Below are 22,026 nucleotides of genomic sequence, written 5' to 3' on the forward strand. Positions count from 1 at the left end.
TGACTATTATGGCGCATTAGGAATTCCTGTAATGCTACAATGGTCCAAACTTTAAATAAATAAATAAATTACAAATACTGAGCGAAGCCGGGTAAAACATCTAGTATACTATAAATTAGTATTATTTTTAACTTTTCTTTTTTTTGTAATTTTTTGATTCTTATTTTTTTTGTTTTTGCTTTTTGTTCTATGTATTAATTTGTTTTATGTTTTGTTTTCTCCCTCTCTTACTTTATTATGTAGGCCATTGTAGAGCATGAGGTTCTTCCTGTATTGCCACAATGGTCCAAAACGTTAAATAAATAAATATATAGACATCCATTACCATACATAGAAACTATTCGGTATACAGAAAGTCTGAAATGGCAGTCAGTAATAAAATATTTAGGAGTAACGTTTGATAAAAGAATGAGATGGGCACCTCACATTGAGGCAGCGAAATGCAAGGCGATGCGGGGTATATCCTCAATATATCCAATATTTAATCGCCATAGTTCTTTATCAACTCAAAATAAAATAAAATTATATTGCGCGCTCATATTACCACTATTAACCTATGCTTTACCTGTATGGAATAACGCCTCGAATACTAATCTTTCCAAGCTCCAAGTCATACAAAATAAATCCCTAAAAATAATTTATGATACACCCATATATACTAACTTGAAAAAACTGCATGCCATATATAATATTCCGTTTGTTACAGACATTACTAACAAACTAACCAGTAGATTCTATGAAAGAATCACTAATAACCATACTAACACACTTGTGAAGAGTCTCGGTGATTACAACAAAATGTCTTTACCCTTCAGGTATAAACACAGATTACCTAAACACAATCTGATTTAAGTCATCGACTTTAGAGAGTCTTTAATTAATATTATGTATTAGATGTATTATAAACATTTATAATGATTGTAAATAGGTTTTTGAGCTCTTTTTCCTATTATGCGGTAGATTAACATTAGAATAATATAATACTATGATTACTAACCAAATTAAATTAAATTGTAAAATAGAAAATGATCAGTAGATCAGTAGCTATTAAAATAGATATAAGATGTATTGTGAACATAATTTCGTAATAATAAAAAGCATTTAAAAATCAAAATCATTCGGTATACACATTTCCCAAACGCTACTACATACATATAATAAACAGCCATTACCATACATATAAAATATTTGTTATACGCATTCAAGCAAACGGAGTATGCAATAGGAAAATACCGAATGCGCAAAATGAACTTGTCGTTTTTGTAACCAAATGATTCGTATAGCAAATTATACTTATAAAATGATCATTATTTTGCAGAACGATGGCAGCCCACTGGCGGTACGTGGTCCCACCCCTTCTACGGGGACCCCAGCCACCCCCCGTCAATCCCCCACCAAAGGTGAGTGCCGCAAATGACCCACTTAACACTTCTTGGTTCGTCGCTTACATAAGCGGCGAGACAAGACGAAAAAAATCAATTTGCCCAAGAAAAATGGTGAAATTATGCACAATTTTTGCGTGCGACCTCATTTTGGGTCACTCTGTCCCAACCCGACACGTATATATTTTTATATATGTATATATGTATATGTATATGTATATGTATGTATGTATGTATTTTTTCAATCGGCTTTTCTTTAATGTCGTATGATAGGTGCAAAGGCTACCGCTGGAGCTGCCTTGCGGAGGCTGCACTTCAGGGCAGGACGGGAGCGTAACAGCCTACCAGGACCCAGATCTCCAGTTCCTAAGGTACTATTTCTATTTCTTATACCTTAAATGCTATTTACACAATAGCATATTTTTGGATCTCTTCAACTCTAATTTGATAGATTAAGCTTGGAATCAAGTTTGACCAAATTAATCGAATTTGATTCAGTATTATTTTATTTTATCATATACATATATATATACCATGTATATGTAGATGTATTTATGTTTATGTTTAATTGTTATTTTGTTTTTTTTTTTTTTTTTTCTTTTTTGTGTTATATTTTTTGACCATTGTGGCGCTTTAGGAATTCCTGTTATGCCACAATGGTCTGTTTAAAATAAATAAATAAATAAATAAATAAATACCAATAATGCCTAACGCCTTAGCCATTCGAGTGCCGACGTCTTTTCTGTTGAAAGCCCGCCACGCTGAAAATTTCGCCAACATTTCAAACTAGAATTATTTAGAAATCCAATCGAAAGCAGGTATAACAATTGTAGCTAATCCAAACAAACCCTAGAGAACTACCGCCGAAGATTTCAAGTTTTGTAAAGGTGTCTTTAAACTCTCTACCTAATATATCTTGCAACATTGTTGCCTATTTTATATTATAAAATAAACAAAAGAAGTCTGTTAATGAATGTATTTTTCCAAAACTAGTTCCATCTTCTTCATTGTTGCTAAAATATAACGCTCACAATCTAAATTCCAAGCCACAATTTAAATTCTCAGTAGTACGGATTTCCATGGAGAAATTCTACTATGGTTATAAATTCAGAAATTCCAGTGTAAACCAGTCTTCATAAACATTGACACGGATTACACGACCCATGTTCAATGCTTATTTTTTCAATGCTACCTGGAAGGGCTTATCGGGTAGTATTCCTGTTATTTTTTTAATTACTCAAAATACAACGCCGATCGATGTTGTTCAGCATTCAAAGGGTTAACGAGATATCTATGAATTTTAACTTTAACATTAATCATACTCAAATAGTGGTGAAATAGTAGGTACGAAGGTTTTTAGCCAATTTAATCAAGCAATCGTTCCAACAATGAAATCAGAAAAATTTTCAAACTCTGATAGGAAACGATCGAACTGGAGTCACAAATATTTGCCAAATCTGACCAGCAGCATTACAGGGGTGACCGTCACCGCACCGACAATGAAAAAATCGAAAATGTTCGTTTACCATGCATACATATGAAAAACGATTAGTAAATACATATATCAGTGGCGTGCGGTAAAACTCTATCTCCCCCCCGTCGTACATCCTCACTTAATTTGCTCGAGCAGGATACAAGAGGAACAGGCTTTTCTTACCGTAACTGCGCGCGTACATTAAACAAGGCTGTATGACAAAAAGAGAGATAATTCTACCGCATGCCACTGATATATATTATATTTTATATGTACATACATACAGTGGCGGACTGGGACTGAAATCAGTGCATGCCAGGAGTCAAAGGGGGCCCACCCAGGGTTAAAAAAATTTGCCACCCCCCCCCCCCCATATAACAAAATATTCTTCTTTCCATCACGCTAAAAACCAAGGGGAAAATTTTTTTTTTTCAAAAATGGGAATAAACAAATTTAGGTACAAGAAAAATGGCAAAAGCGAAATAGATCCATCAATTATTTTGAAAGTATGAAGTAAATTTAAATCTCTGGTTGATGATGAATCATCCTATCAGAATTGTTTTAAGCAATTCAGTTTATATTATTCACGGAAATTTGTTTATTACCATTTTTATTTCAGTAGGTAGTTGTTACATAGGTATTGGTATATACATAATATTGACGTTGGAAATGGGCCCGGCAAAAGGGCCCACGCAAATGTTGAAACTTACATTTCGAGCCTAATAAAAAAAGTTAACCGATCCATGGGCTGTTAAAGCAGGTATTAGTTGTTTTTGTATATCGTAAGAAATTTGTTTTGTTGAAATACCCAAACTTTAGGTCCCAAAATGCAATATCCTATAAATTTTTACACTCGTGAAATAGTTAAAAAGTTATTTAATTTTACTGAGGGCCCATATTTTCTAACAGATAGTGGGGCCCACATGCCATCGGGCATGTTCGCTTGTATGGCCAGTCCGCCACTGCATACATACATAGTACCGTTTACCATGCACCCTTTTTTTATCTTTCGACTTGAGATCTTTCGATTTTCGAGCTTTGCTTTTCAATATTTCCTTTTTCGATCTTTTGACTTCCGGTGCCGTGAGGTAGACCCGCATTACAGATACACTCAGAATAAATTCTTTTCAATCGAGGTCAAGTCACAGGATCGAACCCGGCGCCTCTCGGCGCTAGGCAAAAGCCCAACTAACGAGCCATGCTAATTTTGACTAAAAACGTCAGAAAATTGCGATTCCACATTTGAAAGTGTAACACGCGATAACATGCCCAAACACTTCCAACCAGAGAACAACGAGTATGCACGCTATCCCAAAACTCATCGTGATTCGTTGAACGAGACGTCGCGTCGCGCCGGAAGGAGAGGGTTCGAGCGTGTTGAATCATTACGATCGAATCTCCGAGTGGCGGTGGTGGTGGTGGTGAAGGGGTCAACGGCTGGTTTGGCCGCCTTATCAGCTCTTCGGAGCAAATCGGACTACCAGCTGAGATCTCATCAAAGTGGGTCGAGCGAATCGATATTTATGTATCGTAGTAGTATATAGTAATACACACAGTAGCGGAAGGAGTAGTAGTGTAGTAGTATTCGAGTCGAGGATTCGCTTTCGCCACATTAAGCAACGCTTATTAGGTGGATCCACTGGGATAGGATTATTCCACTCTTTTTTGTCTCCTCCCCTTTCTCCCACCGTCCTCTCCTCGAAATCTTTTAATTATGCGGAGATTTACGGCTCCGGAGGGCGAAATTATTGAAGCGGATAAGTCCGTATCCATCCCTTTGATCGAGCACTTCACTTTTTTCGCACCGATGAACCAGAATTTTTGTTTTTCAATATGGTCAAATTCGGCTATTGCGATACTGCATTTCTTCGTTATAGCCGTTGAAAAATTGGCACCGCCGAAAACCCAACCTTCCCACAAATTTTCAATTCTATCTATGGAATTGAGAATTCTTTAAAATTCAATTTTGGCATCAGTCAATAAAAAAAAACATTGAGCATATGTATATGTATCAGGTCAATCCATAAATGTACGGGATTCGCGATGGTTACCTGACAACTCGTTCACAGATTTTCCGTAAACCGAGGATGCGCTCCAGGCATTACGTATACGGCCATCTCTTTATCACCCCGTCTGTTCACCAAGATCTCGTTTACTATGCCATTACGTATGCATGTTATCGGTGAACAGACGGTCTTTGAAAGAGATGGCTGCATACGTAATGGCATAGTAAACGAGATCTTGGTGAACAGACGGGGTGAGAAAGAGATGGCCGTATACGTAATGCCTGGAGCGCATCATCGGTTTACGGAAAATCTGTGAACGAGTTGTCGTGTCACCATTCGCGATGACATTACTAAACCAAAAAGATTCAAACCTGTCGAAATTTATCATCGCTTGACTAATGTATGTCAGTCTGTTTTATTTATTTATTTATATATAATTTTAGCCAATTAGCTAATTTACTATTTTACAATTACATATTTTAATTACATTGCTTAATTTTGTGCTGTCCCTCACAAAGGTGTTTTCTCGCACCTCTCAAGAATGCATCCATAGTCTTAGATGACCCGACTCACTCACTCAGGGAAGGCGTTATACATGAGCACAACCCTGTGAAAGACACCCCCAGCTGTCTTTCTTTTTTTTCTTACTCTACCTACAACTAAATTATTCTTATTTCTAGTATAATGATTATGAATATCTCTATTTCTTATTCTATAATCCTTCAAATAATCGGGTAATAACTCATGATCTAACTTATAAACAAACGATAATGTAGTATTCTATTAAGTATATAATTAAATAATTTATATAACAACATAATTGATAAATAGCATTTTTAAACCCCTAAAATACTTTTCATCACTAACTCCAATTTTTTTTTATTTATTTAGAAGAAAAATATTTTTTATGTATGAAAATATGACACGTGGAAAAAAGAACTTAAAAAATTATGTGCGAACAACCGCCAAATTACAGGGCACAAATGAAAATTATTCTGAAATCGCGTGCACATACCAATCATAAACCACCTCACTCATGTCAATGCCTTGAAAAAACTATATTCAATGAAATTACCCTTGAACTATTTGGAACTTTGACTAAACTATCACAATTCTCGTTTAGCAAGCAATATGTACATTTGACGAATACCTATTCAGTATCTGGCATTGTACCAGTAAGTTTTGTGAACATATCCAATAAGCACTGCCTTGGACATGCTAAACCAGTGCAACCCGGCAAACGCAGTGGAATAATCGATGCGCATAGTCTATTGGAAGGTGTCAGCCTAGGAAAATATTCAAAACATCAGCTGATTTCAAGTTAAGCGATTAAGTAGACGTAGGTAAAATACTATTGCATAGGAGTGGGTTCAGGATCCAAATGAAAGGCCAAAGTCGCTTCACAGAATTTATTCAATGATTCCAAAGGTCCACACGAAACCGTCGCATACCATCCCCGATCCGTTGGCGTGTCTATTGTCTAGGAACGTAGGTTTACCCTGGCGAGTCGTACGCACTCAACCCGGTTCTGAGAATTCTAGCGCATCCTTGGTTCGGGCACTCACTGGGTAATCCGGGGTCTCTATTTTTTACCCACGAATGCACTTAGACAGTGGATACTCTCTCTCATGTTCCCATGTAAAATTGGTTAGCTTAATCCGGGGGTCTGTATTGTTCACCCACGAATGCACTTAGACAGTGGATACTCTCTCTGATGTTCCCAAGTTACAAAACCATGACCTGAAACAAATTATCAATAGCTGCCATTTAAGTCCTATTAAACAACCTTGTGCTTGAAATGTTCTCTTCCTGTTTTGAGCTGTTTGCAGTTGGTTTGTATAAAAGGTTCATGCATAGCTTTCTTCTTATGTTTAGGTTATAGTGATGGGCAGTAGCACAGCATCCGAGAGGACAATAAACACGAGCACCGAGAGCGCCAACACCATCCTCACCAATGTCACAGCTACGGACGGGGACACCACCGAAGATAGCCTCGACCACGAATCAAACCACAATGACCACATCCTCGTCTCGCTGGACAGCACTTCCAGCCTTGACCAGCGGCGATTGCACAACAACCAACAACAAAGGACCAACAGCAAGTCCAACGACACCAGGATCATCGACATCCTCGATTCGGACCTAGGTCTGCCTGACACGCCCTTCATCAACGAACGACGAAAGAGCGATTACGTGAAATCCAACGATTCCAAAGGACCTTACACGGCACCTCCTGGATATCAGCATGATACAAACACCAGGTTCCCTTTCGACGAGTGTGGGGAGCACTTCACCGAATCCCAGTCGGCCAAGGAACCAAAATCCGTATTCGACTCGGCGGGCAGCAGTCCCAATCAGAAGAACCACGTCACAAAGTTCATCTTCGATGTACCGATTCCGTCATCCCCCACCGACGATAAATGTCAAGATTTGCTTCTCACTAGCTACAGCGTGGATGAAAAACCACCAAAGAGTCCCAAAGCTTCTAGTTCCAAAAACGAAACTAAATTCACCTTCGACGGCCTACCCCTACCTGCAGTTCACAAGAACAAGAGAAACTCAACAGACTCCAGATCCTTCCCCAAATCGAGGAATAGAAAATCTAGCGTTGAAACCAAGAGCATGACGCCACCTCTGCCTGATCTCAGAGTGGATTTTTTCAGCGAAACTATAGACGATCAATCCAGGAACAACAACGACAGGAGACCCACGTCCTGTCTATTGACGGGAGACGACTTTGACGTTTTCAAGCAAGATGCAGAAGGAAACAGAAGCTCGTCCAGAAGACCCTCAGCTACTAACGCCAATATAAACGTGACAACAAATCCATTAGATAACGGATCTGGATGCTGCAATCAATCCTGTCCAGCTTACAGCAACAGCCAGTACAGATGCTGCGCTTGCTGCTCAAATAACCCCAACAGAAAGATACCCCAAGCTACTATAGTCGTCCAGCAAGCATCTCTCTCTTTAGACTATTCTAGCGTATCCACAATACTCTTAAAAGACGAGAACGACTTTGTTTCTAATACTTCTCCTTCTACGACAAACTCTGGCAGTCATCATAAGTTGAGCCTGAAAAAGAAGAAACAAAGAGACGAGCATATGAAGCAGCTTTTAGACGTAAACAACCAACTGACACAACAGGAGATACACGACATTGAAATGAGGTAAATTTTAGCTTATTTAATCACATCGATACTATTAATTGCTTACATGCGTATACAAATTTCCACTTCCAAAGGTATGGCAGTCCTCATCACAGCAGATCGCAGTCTGTGAAAACAGCCACCAGAGGACTTCTGGGACCGCCTCCTCAAAGAGCCAGGGTAGCTTCCATGCCCAGCACCGGTGTTGAAGAACAATACTATCGTCTGAGACACTTCAGCATCACCGGAAAAGGGGTGGTCAACCGCGGGGATAGTCTAAAGAGCAGAAGATCCAGATCCAACACTTCGGTGGCCAGTAGCAACTCCAGGTTATATTTTAGTAAATACATTTATGTAGTTTAATATATTAAATTATAAACATTAGATCCAATCGGACGGGACACGTGGAAGGGGTAACGAATCGAAACTCGTAACAAACCTCAGCATACATACATATGTAAATATGTTTGACCTAAGCATTCACACACACAAACTAATTAAACGAACTTCCTCGCCGTTTGACTTGTCTTGGCCCTGTCACTCGAAAGGAAACGCGCCATGCGGATCTGTCAACGACAGTCTCTCGTCAAAATTTAATAATAATAAAGCGAAGAAGAAAGATATATGCAATACATAAAAAATATTATAATTAAAATGTCGGAATGATGTTATTGCGAAACGAGAGAGAAACTCCCTAATAAGCGTCAGCGCCATCTTTTGATCTTTCCTTACAAATTTAATATTGTGTACGTACATACATATATCATAAAGAAGTAAGAGAAAATACATTTGCGTCTCAAATAAGAGCCAATCGAGTAATATAATATACGTATATATTTATAGTATTGGCTTACTTTGACTTTTTAAGCGGGATTCCCAGACGGAGAAAAAACACAAACAATATATTTTATGAAATGTTATTTTATCCGACATTCTTTTCTTACAAAATTGGTAACATGTAATTAAATTCCCAAATGACTCATCTCCACGATTTTAAATATTTTTATATCTATATATTTGACTCATCTCCACGATTTTAATGATGATTTTTAATATTCGACTCATCTCCACGATTTTAAATATTTTTATATTTATATTATATATTTTTACACTACCAAATTTTACGATTTTCCGTAAAATTTGGTTTCCTTATTTACTTACAGCATTGGAATCTTTTGATTTTTTTTTTCCAAATTTCAACTATCAGAAAAGCTCTGGGTAAATCCCGAAAATGCCCACTAGTATAATATTACATATAATATATATAAAAACGGACGCGATGTGTGTGGACATGTTTGTGGGTATGTGTGTTTGTGCCAGATTGTAATACACAGCCAATCAGAACGAAGTAATCGAGGAGACGCGGGGAAGCGGGGGGGTGGACCGTCATGTGACGTCAAGCCGAGCGACGACAGGCATGTGCAACGTCAGGTCGAGTGACTGCTTCTATATTTGTTATTACATATATTTTATCATCGATTTTAATCGCTATTTTTTTTTTTTTCGACAAATCAAAGTTGAATATTTTGCTTATGTTGAAAAAAAATCATTCCTTTTATATTCATTTTAATAATTAATTCCTTTCCAAAGCCATCCATTGATATGTACATATATTAGTGAGGGTAATGGCCAGGTCGCTTTCATTCGTACCAACTGTTAAAACGGTCGTATCGCCTCACCATAACTGTAGACACGTTTCCTCAGTGCAAATAAAGCGCTACCTGAAATCAAATACGAGACGGGCCCTATCTAATTTTAGCACTCGGAACTAATAGTAAATATACCCAGTAGTGGAACAAGCTCTAACGAGCTGCCGCAGGATCAAATGCGAGCGTGTGCGTTGCAACTAATTACACGACTCCATTACAAAATTCATTACGTAGTCTCGTCCTTCCCCTTCCAAATATAGAACTCGGGATAGTAACAGCGGAAAATGTCATATCTAGATATCGCCGAAGCTACATATTTAATTGGAACTGCGTATGCGTGTGTCCCTTCAATTAACAATGAGACAATTAGTCTACTATAGCTGATTGCAATCGTTTAGTAATAAACCCCTTTGTATGTACTCGTATACCTTGATTTAACACTCAAAAATTATTTCCATACAGAATCTTAGGAAATGAACTTGGTTGATCTTCTTTTGATTATGTTGAATTGTTCCCTATCCTCCTAAATCGCCAACGAGACTCATCTCTATCTTGAATTGAAAAATAATGGAAGGATTTGTGTACTGGTAAATTGATAGGCATGTTATTTAACAATTTGTCAGTCGTAGCCAGTGCCGTAGCAACGCATTTGCAATTGGGCCAAGGGCGCCGGATGCGAGGGATGCCAATATTAAAAGAGTATAAAAACAACTTTTATTTATTTTTTGCAAAAGTTGTGCAATCGCTGCATATGCGCATATGATAGCTATTTTTAATATACATATGTTTGTGCAACCACTTTTGTGACATTTTTTCTTATTTTACTGGACTCCGTTATTACTGCAGGTCAGAACATTTCTCCCTGGAATCGAGGGTGGTACAAAAAAACACGTCTCGTTTCACATTATTTCAAATGCTCTTTTAAATCTGTTTTTAAATCCTTCATAGAACTTCAGCATCAATTCGACACTTTCGTTATACGTTTTTTGTACCGATCTATCACTTTCCGAAACGTTGTTTTAGTCCTCAAAATTCAAAAAATGATAAATTTATGTATTTATTTGAAAAAAAATCCTCCTCTTTTCGTTACATTATGCAAATAATAAATAAACTAAAAAGAAAATACTTTTTTATATTATCTAATATAATTTTTTTTTTCACAAAACATTATTTTCATAATTTTTAATAAAATGTTATTATTTAATTAAAAAACATAGGGACGCCAAATTAGATATTTACCAGAGAGCGCCAAAAACATTGCTACGGCTCTGATCGTAGCTGTTTCTCAGTTATATCAAAATTACCTAAGAAAAAAATATTTTTTATTCGACGAAACATCTGTATAATTTTTAACAAAAATTATATGATTTTTTAAATTTAATAACAGGTTTCCGGAAACTTTCTGATTTTTAAAAACGGGTTTCAGGAAACCCATGCAAACCATTAGGGTGACACCACAATAAGTATATCCACGCTTACATAAGCTAGTTACTACTAAAAAGATGCGTATTCACATACTAGCTACTCGCCTAAAGCAAGTGAACTTTAATATATCAAGATGCAAGAGGACGAATCAAACGATCAAAAAGAAACAAGTGGAGAAAATCTCCCATTGCTGATACATATGTACATATTTGTTGTGTGTGTGTGTGTGTTTGATTTTTTTTTCAATTGTATTAATTTTGCAGTACCGAACGATTGACGGCACCTCCCAGCTTAGCCAGTTCGCGAGAATCATCAGCTAGTGCTCCACCTACAGCACCATACCGAGTCCTGGTCCTAGGAGCACCTGGAGTGGGGAAATCATCACTCGTCAGCCAATTCATGACTTCTGAGTATTTACACGCTTACGACACCAGCATAGGTGAATCGATATCGCCAATACTATCTCAATTTAAACTTTGAAAACGACTTAATGAGCTTTTCATTCGATAGATGACGACTCCGGTGAAAAGTCCGTATCGGTACTGCTAGCTGGAGAGGAGTCCGAGCTGATATTCTTGGATCAGATCAACGGAATTGGACCAGTAAGTGTTTATTGTACACCAAATGAACACGTCCTCAAATTTGGTTCAAAATTAGCTAGGTTATCATATTCAAAATCTGTGTGTAAAGGTCTGACCGCACTATGCGACAGCCGAACGATCCGACACTTCACAACAGTACACGACCAAATATTGTTTGTATGAGACATAACACACTGCGCGACAGTCGCATGACGGAGAACGACACTGTGCGTCAAAGTTGACTTTTCGACCAACTTTGATGCAAGGTGTCGTTCGCGACGTGACGCAAGTGTTGTTGAGTGGGGGTTGCCTTGCGACAATTATTCTCATTCTTCATATCGTGACTTTGAAATAGCATGTAGCCATAATCTTTTGGTTTTTCTCAATTGTTCTTCTTTCTCGCATATCAAAGATACTATAATAGCGTCCGTTTCGTCCATCTTGCTCCGAGGTACCGAACGAATGATTGACATAATTTACTGCGTGGTGTCGCATCGCTGTCGTTCAAGTGCGGTTTACCTAATATTGTCGCACACTGTTGTGAAGTGTCGGATCATTCGTTTGACGCATAGTGCGGTCAGACCTTAAAGGCACCATTGACTGTTAGTGAGGTTATGATATTCAAAATGGCGTACTTGAAGTGTAGAATTAATTTGATTGTTGTTTTCATTGGTACAGGATGCTGATGTCGAAGGTCCAGAACCTCACGCCTACTGTGTAGTTTACAGCACGTCAGATAGAGGATCTCTACGCACAGCCGAAGGGTGGTTACGCTCTTTGAGAAATAAGAAGCCGTCCAGAGCGAGAATCCTCGTCGGAAACAAAGTTGACTTGGTTAGAAGTAGAGCGATCACAACTGAAGGTATTAAAAAACTATTAAAAAGAACCTTTGCTACTGTTCTTCATATGTATATGTAATATATAGCAATTGAGTGATTTTGTACAGTGTATAATGTACTGTACATAAATGCTGTAACCAAATTGACTAAAGTTTGAGTATATCTTTATATATTATATGTATATACTCATTGGTTTCAGAGGGAAAAAACTTGGCCATCACTTACGACTGTAAATTCATTGAAACGTCCGTAGGCATCAATCACAACGTGGACGAACTCCTCGTCGGACTCTTGACACAGATACGCTTGAAGCAGGAACATCCCGAGCGTACCAGGTATTCCAAAGCCTCAATCTCATCAAACGCTCCGTGCAATTTGACTAATATCTCAATCGTTTGCATCAGAAGGCGTGGTGGGAGCTCGAGGGGTGGTGCAGTGGTCGGAGCGACGAGTGCTCAGAGCACTCCGAGGAAGCAGCGGGGAGCTCGCCTATCGGCCAGCCTCAAGGTCCGAGGCCTCCTCGGCAGGGTTTGGGCCAGAGACTCCAAATCCAAGTCGTGCGAGAATCTACACGTACTATAATAACGAAGCTACATACAAGTCATACTGTATTCATGTGAAAGTATTATATACTTTATTATAAAGTCGGACACATTGATGAGATTGATGAGAGATGAGGAAAACCGTTTTTGCAATTTATCGAGACAGTATTATTACACTTACTTATACAAGGTCAGTATTTATGTCTGAAATGGGATATGAGGTCACAGTAGGTATTAATTTGAAATACATACATAGTGTCACTTGGTGAAATGTAAACCGAGTTATGGTTATATGGAAAAGATTTCTATTTGAAAACTGTCGGTTTTTTTTACATAAATAAATGAATATGAATATTATTTTACTACGAAATGTAATGTTTTAATATAATTTCAAAACTTAATTCAATTTTTTTTTTTTTTTAAAAGGTAGTAATTCATTTATATTTTAAATCCAAATTGCCAATTACTGTAGGATCTACCCTATGTATACTGATTGTTTATAATTAGTATAGATTCTAAAAATTAAAAGAAAATTGGACTGACTTGAAGAATGCGTTTTTAGCATTGAAATAAATCGAGCTATTTAATGATGGAATATTATTATATGCTTTGATCTGACAGAAATACTGACCTGCTTGCAGAATAAATATAATCTAAACAAAATTATTATTGTTGCCTCTCACATACATTTATAATACGAGATCACTTTATGGCATATATATATATACACATAAAAAATGTATGATATATCAGTGACTTCAACGGAGATTGTAAACTGAGCAAAGAAAGTGATCTCTTGCCGACGAGACAGTATAACATATTTTAAGCAATCGCACATTCAAATCAATATAATTAGCACTTTTCAATAGCCAATATAAGTATTATTCGTCGAAGGGATGTTTTCAGTGTTTTCAAAATTATTAAAAAAAAATCTAAAAAATAAATAAAAATAAAAAAAAAACACTTTTCAAAAGTCCAATTTAACATTTTTTGAATGTGTAGACTATGTAATATCGCTGTTTATTAAGATTTACATCTCGATGTGCCCCTCTCCAACCCCCATCCGCAAGTGACCGTGTTGATGTTCCACAATAATAATAAAAAATATCCACCATCTATGTATTTGTCAAATGTGTATAAAAAAATCGATGTTGAATTTACGTATATAAAAAATAATACTTATTGTTAAACGTGATAGTCAATTTAATCATCGATGGAATTAGTGTTCCCCGCTTTACTCAAAAAAAAAAAAAAAGTGCAATGATACACTCCCGTGCATGCTCCGAGTAAAATCCAACTCACCGAATCAAAAGTGTCTTATGCCCAAATGTGTGTTTGTATTTAAAAAAAAAACATTTTTATTTTTATTTAATTGAAAAGTTGCATGAAATGTACTTTACGGGTTCCTGAACGATTTTTTTTTAAACATTTTATTTTGATTGATTTTTCTTTTTGTATGTGTCAGGACCAAAACGAATTTATAAAGTGATAATAATAGACGATGGTAATATTGGAATTTGTATATAAGATTATATAATAGAAGTGAGTTTAGTTCGAGCTGTTGCGATTCGTTAAATATCAAAAAAATATATATACTATATACAAATTAGAGCGAATTCAAAATGTGTCAGATCTTTGCAATAGATTTCAAAGATTCAAATTAGAATAATAATTTTAAATTCACATTGAATTAAATGAATGAAAACAAGAATAATTCCCATGAATGGAGCTAGTCTTCCGGTGATACTAATCACATATACATATTTGAATTTGTATATTAAAGATAAATATGTACAGGTGTATTTAAAATCGAAGAATATTGAAAATGATGTCTGAAAGATGACTTCAAAACAAGGTTTTGACACTGATGCATTTTGAATTGCTCTTTAATAGTAATACTATGTATGTATAATATATTATACGCTTGAAATGACAGTTTATGAAATTTTCGAATACCCTTTTAAAGTCCCGTAAACCAAAAATCCACACGTCGGTAGTTGTCCGTAAAGTGTATATTATTTGGAGGAAAAAACGAAATATGGGTCCATTATTAGTGTGTATATTTATATCGTATATACATATATAAATATATATATATATTGAAAAAAAATACTATTATACATACAATATATATTTCCCCTTAGTGCTAGAACCAAAGCAGGATCTGCTTCCCGCTTATTAGTCTTAGCTGATGAATTTATCGTACTCTAAAACTATACATACATACTAAACTATCTTTACGAATCTTACTTAAATTACTAAAAAATAATGATAATAATAACACTTCAGACAAACAATACTATTAATATAATAAAACTTTTTTTAAATATTACTTATGTATGTATATCAATCATCTATCGTGCAATAGTTTAATTTTTCTAACATACTCGTTTTATATTGACTCAAATATCGTACATCAGGACTCGATTAGTGCATAGAAATTTTAAAGAAAAATATTTAGCAAAGTTCAATACACTTTGACACTTCAATGAGTAAACTTTTTATACCAAATTTAGAAAAATTGATATAAATACATATAAAAAGACATATGTTAGATGTCTACATGTAGTTCCAACGCAATAATCGAATCCTGAATTTACATTTACGCGTTTCTACTGCTACTTTAAAATAAATTTGAGGCTAACCTCACTTTTCATTCACTCGACCCATGGTACAAAAAAGGTGTATTAAATTTAACCCACCCCGTGTATTATTCTTTATACCTAATATATGTACGATTAGAAATTGTAAAGCGACATATCGAGAAACATCCGGTTTAGGAATTCTAATAAATATATCGAAGTGTAGAATTTTTTTTTATTTTTATAATTATAAATTATTCCTAGTGAGCCAAAATATCTAAAAAAAAAAAAATTAAACGTATAAACAACTTGACACCAAAACAAGTGATTTTTTTCCGTAGAATTTTAGCTAATTACCCGTCCATTTGTATTAATATATATACAATATATATATTTGAATGTGTAGCACTGTTTGTGTTGTTTTTTATTATTATTTATTATTGATTTTTACACCAATTAGAGTGTTTAGAGACGTTCCTGATAAGTAAATTATTTAATATTTTACTTTTAACCATACCCATGCATGGTCACCATACACGCATAATCCAAAATGACCAAATTTATTCATTTTTTTAAATGTCATCATTGTGCCTTGAATGTTTTTTGGTTTTTGTTTTTTATACACACTACATCCCATTTTGATGTATTACTAAAAAGTAAATTGTATTGTTGTTAGTAATACTTTTAATTATATTATATTATTACAGTTTCGCAAAAAGTCAAAATGTAAAGCCTAGAAAGTAGCGGTTTAAATCGTATTATCGTCAAGCAATTACTTAAAAAATAAAATAAAATACCCGTTTCTATATTAATATTGTATTATTACTACTATTACTATTGTATAATTAACAGTATTAAAAATTTACAAAAAAAAAAAATTAGTAAACGAAACGCTTATTTTATAAATACATGTAAATGTAAAACATATCCTAAAGTGTGATTATTGCAACACATGAATATTATTTTGTACTTCTAACTTCTGTATTACGAGATCAATCAGTAGAGTCTGAAAGTAGAAAATGGTGTGCCAGACTGATTTTACTGACCACTCACTTAAAATTCAACTGACTACTCGCTGTAATTATTCTACTTTTGAATTTGTCGCCAGTATAATGCTTAAATATTTTATTAATCTTAAAATAATTTGATAAAAGAAGTCTTAAAAATGAATTTACTATGAGCATTCATACATTCTGTCCTTTCTGATTGACGATACGACTTTTAGTGCAAAATTATCGCACAATTGAATTTTTCTATAATAATTTTACAATTTTATATTTTTTTTATACAATACATAAACAATTATGATGCGTACATAATCTAAAGTAGCTTCACTTTATTATGGAATGATTTAACTTTTGGCTCGTGCCAATTTTTCGGACCACACCAAGCAATATCTACTTTAGAAGTTTATGAAAAATAATGAACAAAATATATTATCGAAAAGTATATCACTTATTGTATAATTAAAAAAAATTATAATAAAACAACACTTTGTATGGAATGTTTCGTTTTAGCTACTGAATACATTTCTGTATTTAATTAATAAAATTTATTAAAAAATAAATTAAAAACCCAATTATTATCAATATTATTCGTAATGTTTGTCTTCAGTGTTTATATTCCAAAATAAAATGATGTTTCCTAAAAAATAAAAATGAGTATTATTTTCTTTTCAGTATCCAAATATTTCATAACAACCATTATTTTGTTTGAAAACTGCTCCTTCTGAATCCCTAAAGTAATCGCTTTTACGACTTTACTTGTGTTGTGCCCGTTGATTTCAATGGGTGGTTTCGGAAAGGAAACGATACACGAATTAAAATAAAGTTATAAGTTATACATATATAACTTTAATAAGGTAATTTATAGACGCGCGTATGAATGCGCCTTTCACCCGTTCGAAATGATAAATGAATGTGTGTGCGTGTGTCTTCGTGGACGTGTGTATGTGTGTACGCTCCCGCGCAGCGCATCTGACGATGACGTCACCCGTCGCTCAATTATTAGGCATCTATTATTATTGACTATTATTATACCGACATAATATATGCGCATAAATTAAGTCTCATTCATCGAATTTAATGTATGCGCATAAATTATCGGCATAAAAATAGCGGATGCTTAACATGCACCCATTGGTCAATGGTTTTAATCCACGTGGACCACTTAACTCTGATTAGATATGCGTTTTGATCGCGTGTATTTATTTTATTGAATAACTCTAGGCACAACATATACTCCATACTGGTCGACGCATCTGCCACATACCCACATACCCACATCACGTCCGTTTTTAATGTATATAATTATATATTTTTATTTTGGTTGTTTTGAAAGTTACGCTATGTATGCCATTACATTCAGATCCTCTATAACGCATATCACTTTCTTAAAAAAATCGAAACGAAAGAATAGAAAAGAAAAATAGCATGATACATGACATCTTATCTTACAATTCTTTTTCCTTAAGTTTTTTTTTCTGAACAAATCTACCGTGTTATAGGAATGTTGACAGTGTATATATCTTCAAAAAAAGTTGCATCAAAATAAGTAGATTTATGAAGATATACAATATAAAACATTTTACCAACATGGGTTAGTTCAGATTTTTTTTTCAAATGTCTCCAAGAATCATAACAACGCTATCTTAAAGCACGTACACATTGGAAATATGGCATTTAATAATAAACGTTGTGGTATATTTTTTATTAAAAAACAAAGAAACGCAACACAAGTCTCAATACGAGGAGTGAAAGTGATCTATCGGAAAGTTACGAAACTGTTCAAAGCACGCACAAACATTGCAGAAAACCGAAAGTCTCGCAAAAAGTGACCAAAAAAAGCTGAAAAAATCACCAAGCATGACCGTCGCTTTGTATCGCTGCAGACATTTTTTTCATACGATCTCTCTCTCTGTATAGTCTATCTGCAGCACCGGAAACTGTTTTCGTCCATTTTTTCCTTTTAAATCTTATTCTAGCACAGTATATAAGCATCGCAATGGCGACGAGATGACGACACAGCCCATCAAACAGCCAGTGCAGCCTGAACTACTCCGACTTCATCATGTCACCCTTTGTAAGTTGACTCTCGTCAAAACACAACCTGAAAATTGCACTTACTCTAACACTAACCTTTGGTTTCAGATTAAATATACAATTTTCGCCTTCGTGGTTTGCTTGGCTTTGGTCGCCGCGGCTCCGTCTCCTCAAGACTACGACGATCTGAACTCGGCAGCCTCCGATCATGGTAATTAAAATCAATCAATAAGTAATGCTGTTCAATTGTACCATTATAATAATTTGGAATTTTGCTTTAGAACATCTTGGAAGGGTGCAGATCAAAGTGTACCGAGGACCGACCGAACATGACGGCCATGATCATTTCGCTCCTTGGGGATTCTGGGTAAAGCAGCCGGCCGATGATCATCATTAGACTTGATAATCAAATTAAATTTATAAAAAAATATATATGATAATTATACTGGAAAAAACCAAAGATAAAAACAAAAAACACATTTTTACGATTAAAATAAAATGAGCAAAGAAATTCATTCGACTTGTCGTTTTTATTTTTTAATATTGTATAATTTGTCAATATATAATACATATGGCACAAGAATTTCAAATAATAAATAATTTAATACATATGTACATATGTACAATAGAACACCTCTTAAAAATTTTATATAAAATACAATTTGATCGTTTTCATTTAAAATAATTCAATTTAGTGAAATATGTGGGAAGCACATATCTTCAGTACATTCCCATTGCTTTAAAGATAGTACAAAATCAAAGCTAAAATTATTTGACATATACAAACTAAGTGTTATTCAAAATTGATTAAAGTTTCCGACTTTTAACAATGTTCGAACCCGAGAACTCTCCATTAAAACAGAACAACACGCTGTCTGAACTATCACTAGCCTTTAAAGGTGGGTGAGTGTCGAAAAATAACACAATATTACATGAAATCAAGAAATTTTCCGTTATTAAAAGCAATCAGCGTTGAATGTATTCAAAACCTTATGCTTTCGAAAGCAAAATTCAAACCCAAATATTTTGCAAAAAATCGAAAATATAAAAATTATCTTACTCTGATTCATATTTGATTAATTATATAAGGCACAATTTTAAATATTATAAATATTGCTATAAATTATATAAATATTGAGCATCAATTGTTATAAATGTATAATAATAATAATACAAAAACGGTATAAATTGGGAGCACTATCTTAGCCTTTACACATTTGAAATGTGCAAAAGCACTAACAACTTCTAATACTACAGGATCAAAACACTCATAGGAAAACACCATACTTAAAATTGCAATAAGTACACTTCATATATTTCAACCGGCGATACGAATTGATTCGGCGACGAGGAAAACATCACCATTTGTAAAAAAAAGCCTCGCAAGTTAGACAAGTCTTCATTCGCATTGCTCTATAACAAATTCCAACTCATCCTTCAGAATTTGAGCTGCGGAGAATCGATCGCCATCATCATCCGAAGGGGAAACGCACCGTCGCAGAAGATCCATCACGTTCGGAGAGACTTTCAGAACCGACTCGGGTACCGAATGCAGAATTGACTCTTCGATGAATTTACACATTGCATAATGATTATGATCGCTGACGTGATGACGGCAAATGTTCTCCGTGGAGAAAGCGAAGCAATTGTTGCACTCTATTGACTCGCTGGTGTGGTTCGAAGTCCACTCTTCGGGCTGGTCTTCCAAGTGGACGTGTTTATCCACCACAACCACGTTTTCCAAGTCGACGAAGATCGGATGCCACATTTGGTCCTTCGACATGACGATATTCTCCAAACTTATGTCAGTCAGATAAAATCTGAAAATAAACATACATCATATCTTATTTTGAGAACCTTTCTTTGACATGACTCCCAACATTTATGTATACTACACCAACTATATCTGATAGGTAGTGCTATAATTCAGTGATGTTTTGTACCTGAAGTCTGTGTGGTTGAAGGTGAAGACATCTGCAGCTTTGAGAAGATTAACGGCTAGTCTGGCCCGTTTCAGCCATGGCTTCGACATAAACTTTCCTAGCATTTCTCCATTATATGATTGCAATGTAGTGCGACCGCAAGCTCCCATATAAGTTGGAACGGGCCAACCTAGAGTACTGTTGTTGATATACTAAAAATTACAAAAAATAATTTACCTTCAATGTACAAGTAAATAAATATTTACATATATTGTTTTTTGTACAATACAAACTTTCATAATAATTGGCTCTGGATTGATATTCAAAATCGTCCAAACGTTTGCTAACAGTATATTATTGAGGATACTGCTTTCATTTTCATTTAGAAGAAAGCTCGATATTAATTTACCAACGTGTTTCGTATTGGGACAAAGGGTCAATCCAAACTCTTCAGAGCCCACTAGGCCTTCCTTGTACTCGACAAGGCTGGCGATTTTGTCGCGTATGGAGAAAGACGGATCAGTCAAACCATTGAAATCACAATCCTCACTTTGGCCTAAAGCGTCACAAATTTTCATATCTAGTTGGTGAAGTTGCCAATCGTGGCCGAGCTTCTTCATCACAATGTCTCCGTAGGATTGCGAACAGGCAAAGTAAACGTTTTTGACGCCGAATATTGACATGATGGAGATCGTGGTGAATTTAGGGCAGTAATAGTCGATGTCACCGGACGTGAGGGCTGAACACGAGTCTAGGCCGTAGCAGGCGGGGCAGGACTCCACCCCCGCGACACGTAAGGGGGGCCCCCAAGCCCGCAGGAGGCCCGTGTCGTAGCGCCATAGCATCTGACAGAAGGCGAACGCCACCAGTGAACATGCTACGCACAAAAATCCGCGAAAAGCGCCATAAAATAGCGATCTGGCCGAACGGTAGTAGTTCATCGCGATTTTGACATTTGAAGTTTGACAGATGGTGCGAATATTACCAGAACTAAAAAAAGCAGGACAGCTGTAAAAATATTACCAGTACTACTTTTCACTGAAAAGTCCATTGATTACACTGTTCGACAAATGACGACTTTTTTTTGGTTCAGAGACGAGATATAATTTTTCTTATAGATCTATGCCCATTGAACACGAATCTGGTAATAAAAAGTGTTGATTGGCTTGAGATTCTGAGATATATGTGTTTTTTAAATCGCGCGATTTTTCTATATCTTGGTGTTATTCGGTTTATTTCTCAAAATCTGTTAATTTCATGTTCAAAATTAACATTGGAATCTATAGTCGGGTATTTTATCTTTCATTTGTAGTACTTTTCAGTTTTCAAATCTCTCTAAGTAGTCGTCCAGTTCAAATCAAAAGTCAAAATTACGTATTTTCACTTAGGATTTTTTCCCACTGTTAATACTATATTATATTGAGTATTTTCTAT

At 35.4% G+C, this 22,026-nt stretch overlaps 2 protein-coding genes across 2 annotated transcripts; one reads left to right on the top strand and one right to left on the bottom strand.

Moving 5' to 3' along the window:
- Positions 1 to 256: 256 nt before the first annotated feature.
- LOC143909257 (uncharacterized) lies at positions 257 to 13,087 on the top strand. The gene is made up of 11 exons (XM_077427165.1): positions 257 to 261; positions 1,319 to 1,400; positions 1,454 to 1,559; positions 1,656 to 1,753; positions 6,738 to 7,710; positions 7,777 to 8,032; positions 8,107 to 8,340; positions 11,349 to 11,524; positions 11,581 to 11,687; positions 12,345 to 12,528; positions 12,705 to 13,087. The coding sequence occupies exons 1-11, from the start codon at positions 257 to 259 to the stop codon at positions 13,085 to 13,087; spliced, it is 2,604 nt and encodes an 867-aa protein (XP_077283291.1).
- Positions 13,088 to 19,183: 6,096 nt separating this feature from the next.
- Positions 19,184 to 21,578, bottom strand: LOC143909549 (divergent protein kinase domain 2A-like). Its single transcript, XM_077427591.1, has 3 exons — positions 20,886 to 21,578; positions 20,614 to 20,804; positions 19,184 to 20,490 (listed from the first exon to the last, which is right to left on the bottom strand). The coding sequence occupies exons 1-3, from the start codon at positions 21,531 to 21,533 to the stop codon at positions 20,070 to 20,072; spliced, it is 1,260 nt and encodes a 419-aa protein (XP_077283717.1). The 5' UTR covers positions 21,534 to 21,578; the 3' UTR covers positions 19,184 to 20,069.
- Between the last annotated feature and the right edge of the window lie 448 nt (positions 21,579 to 22,026).

This window comes from Arctopsyche grandis, chromosome 3, assembly GCF_051622035.1.
Source record: "Arctopsyche grandis isolate Sample6627 chromosome 3, ASM5162203v2, whole genome shotgun sequence".
Classification (NCBI taxonomy): domain Eukaryota; kingdom Metazoa; phylum Arthropoda; class Insecta; order Trichoptera; family Hydropsychidae; genus Arctopsyche; species Arctopsyche grandis.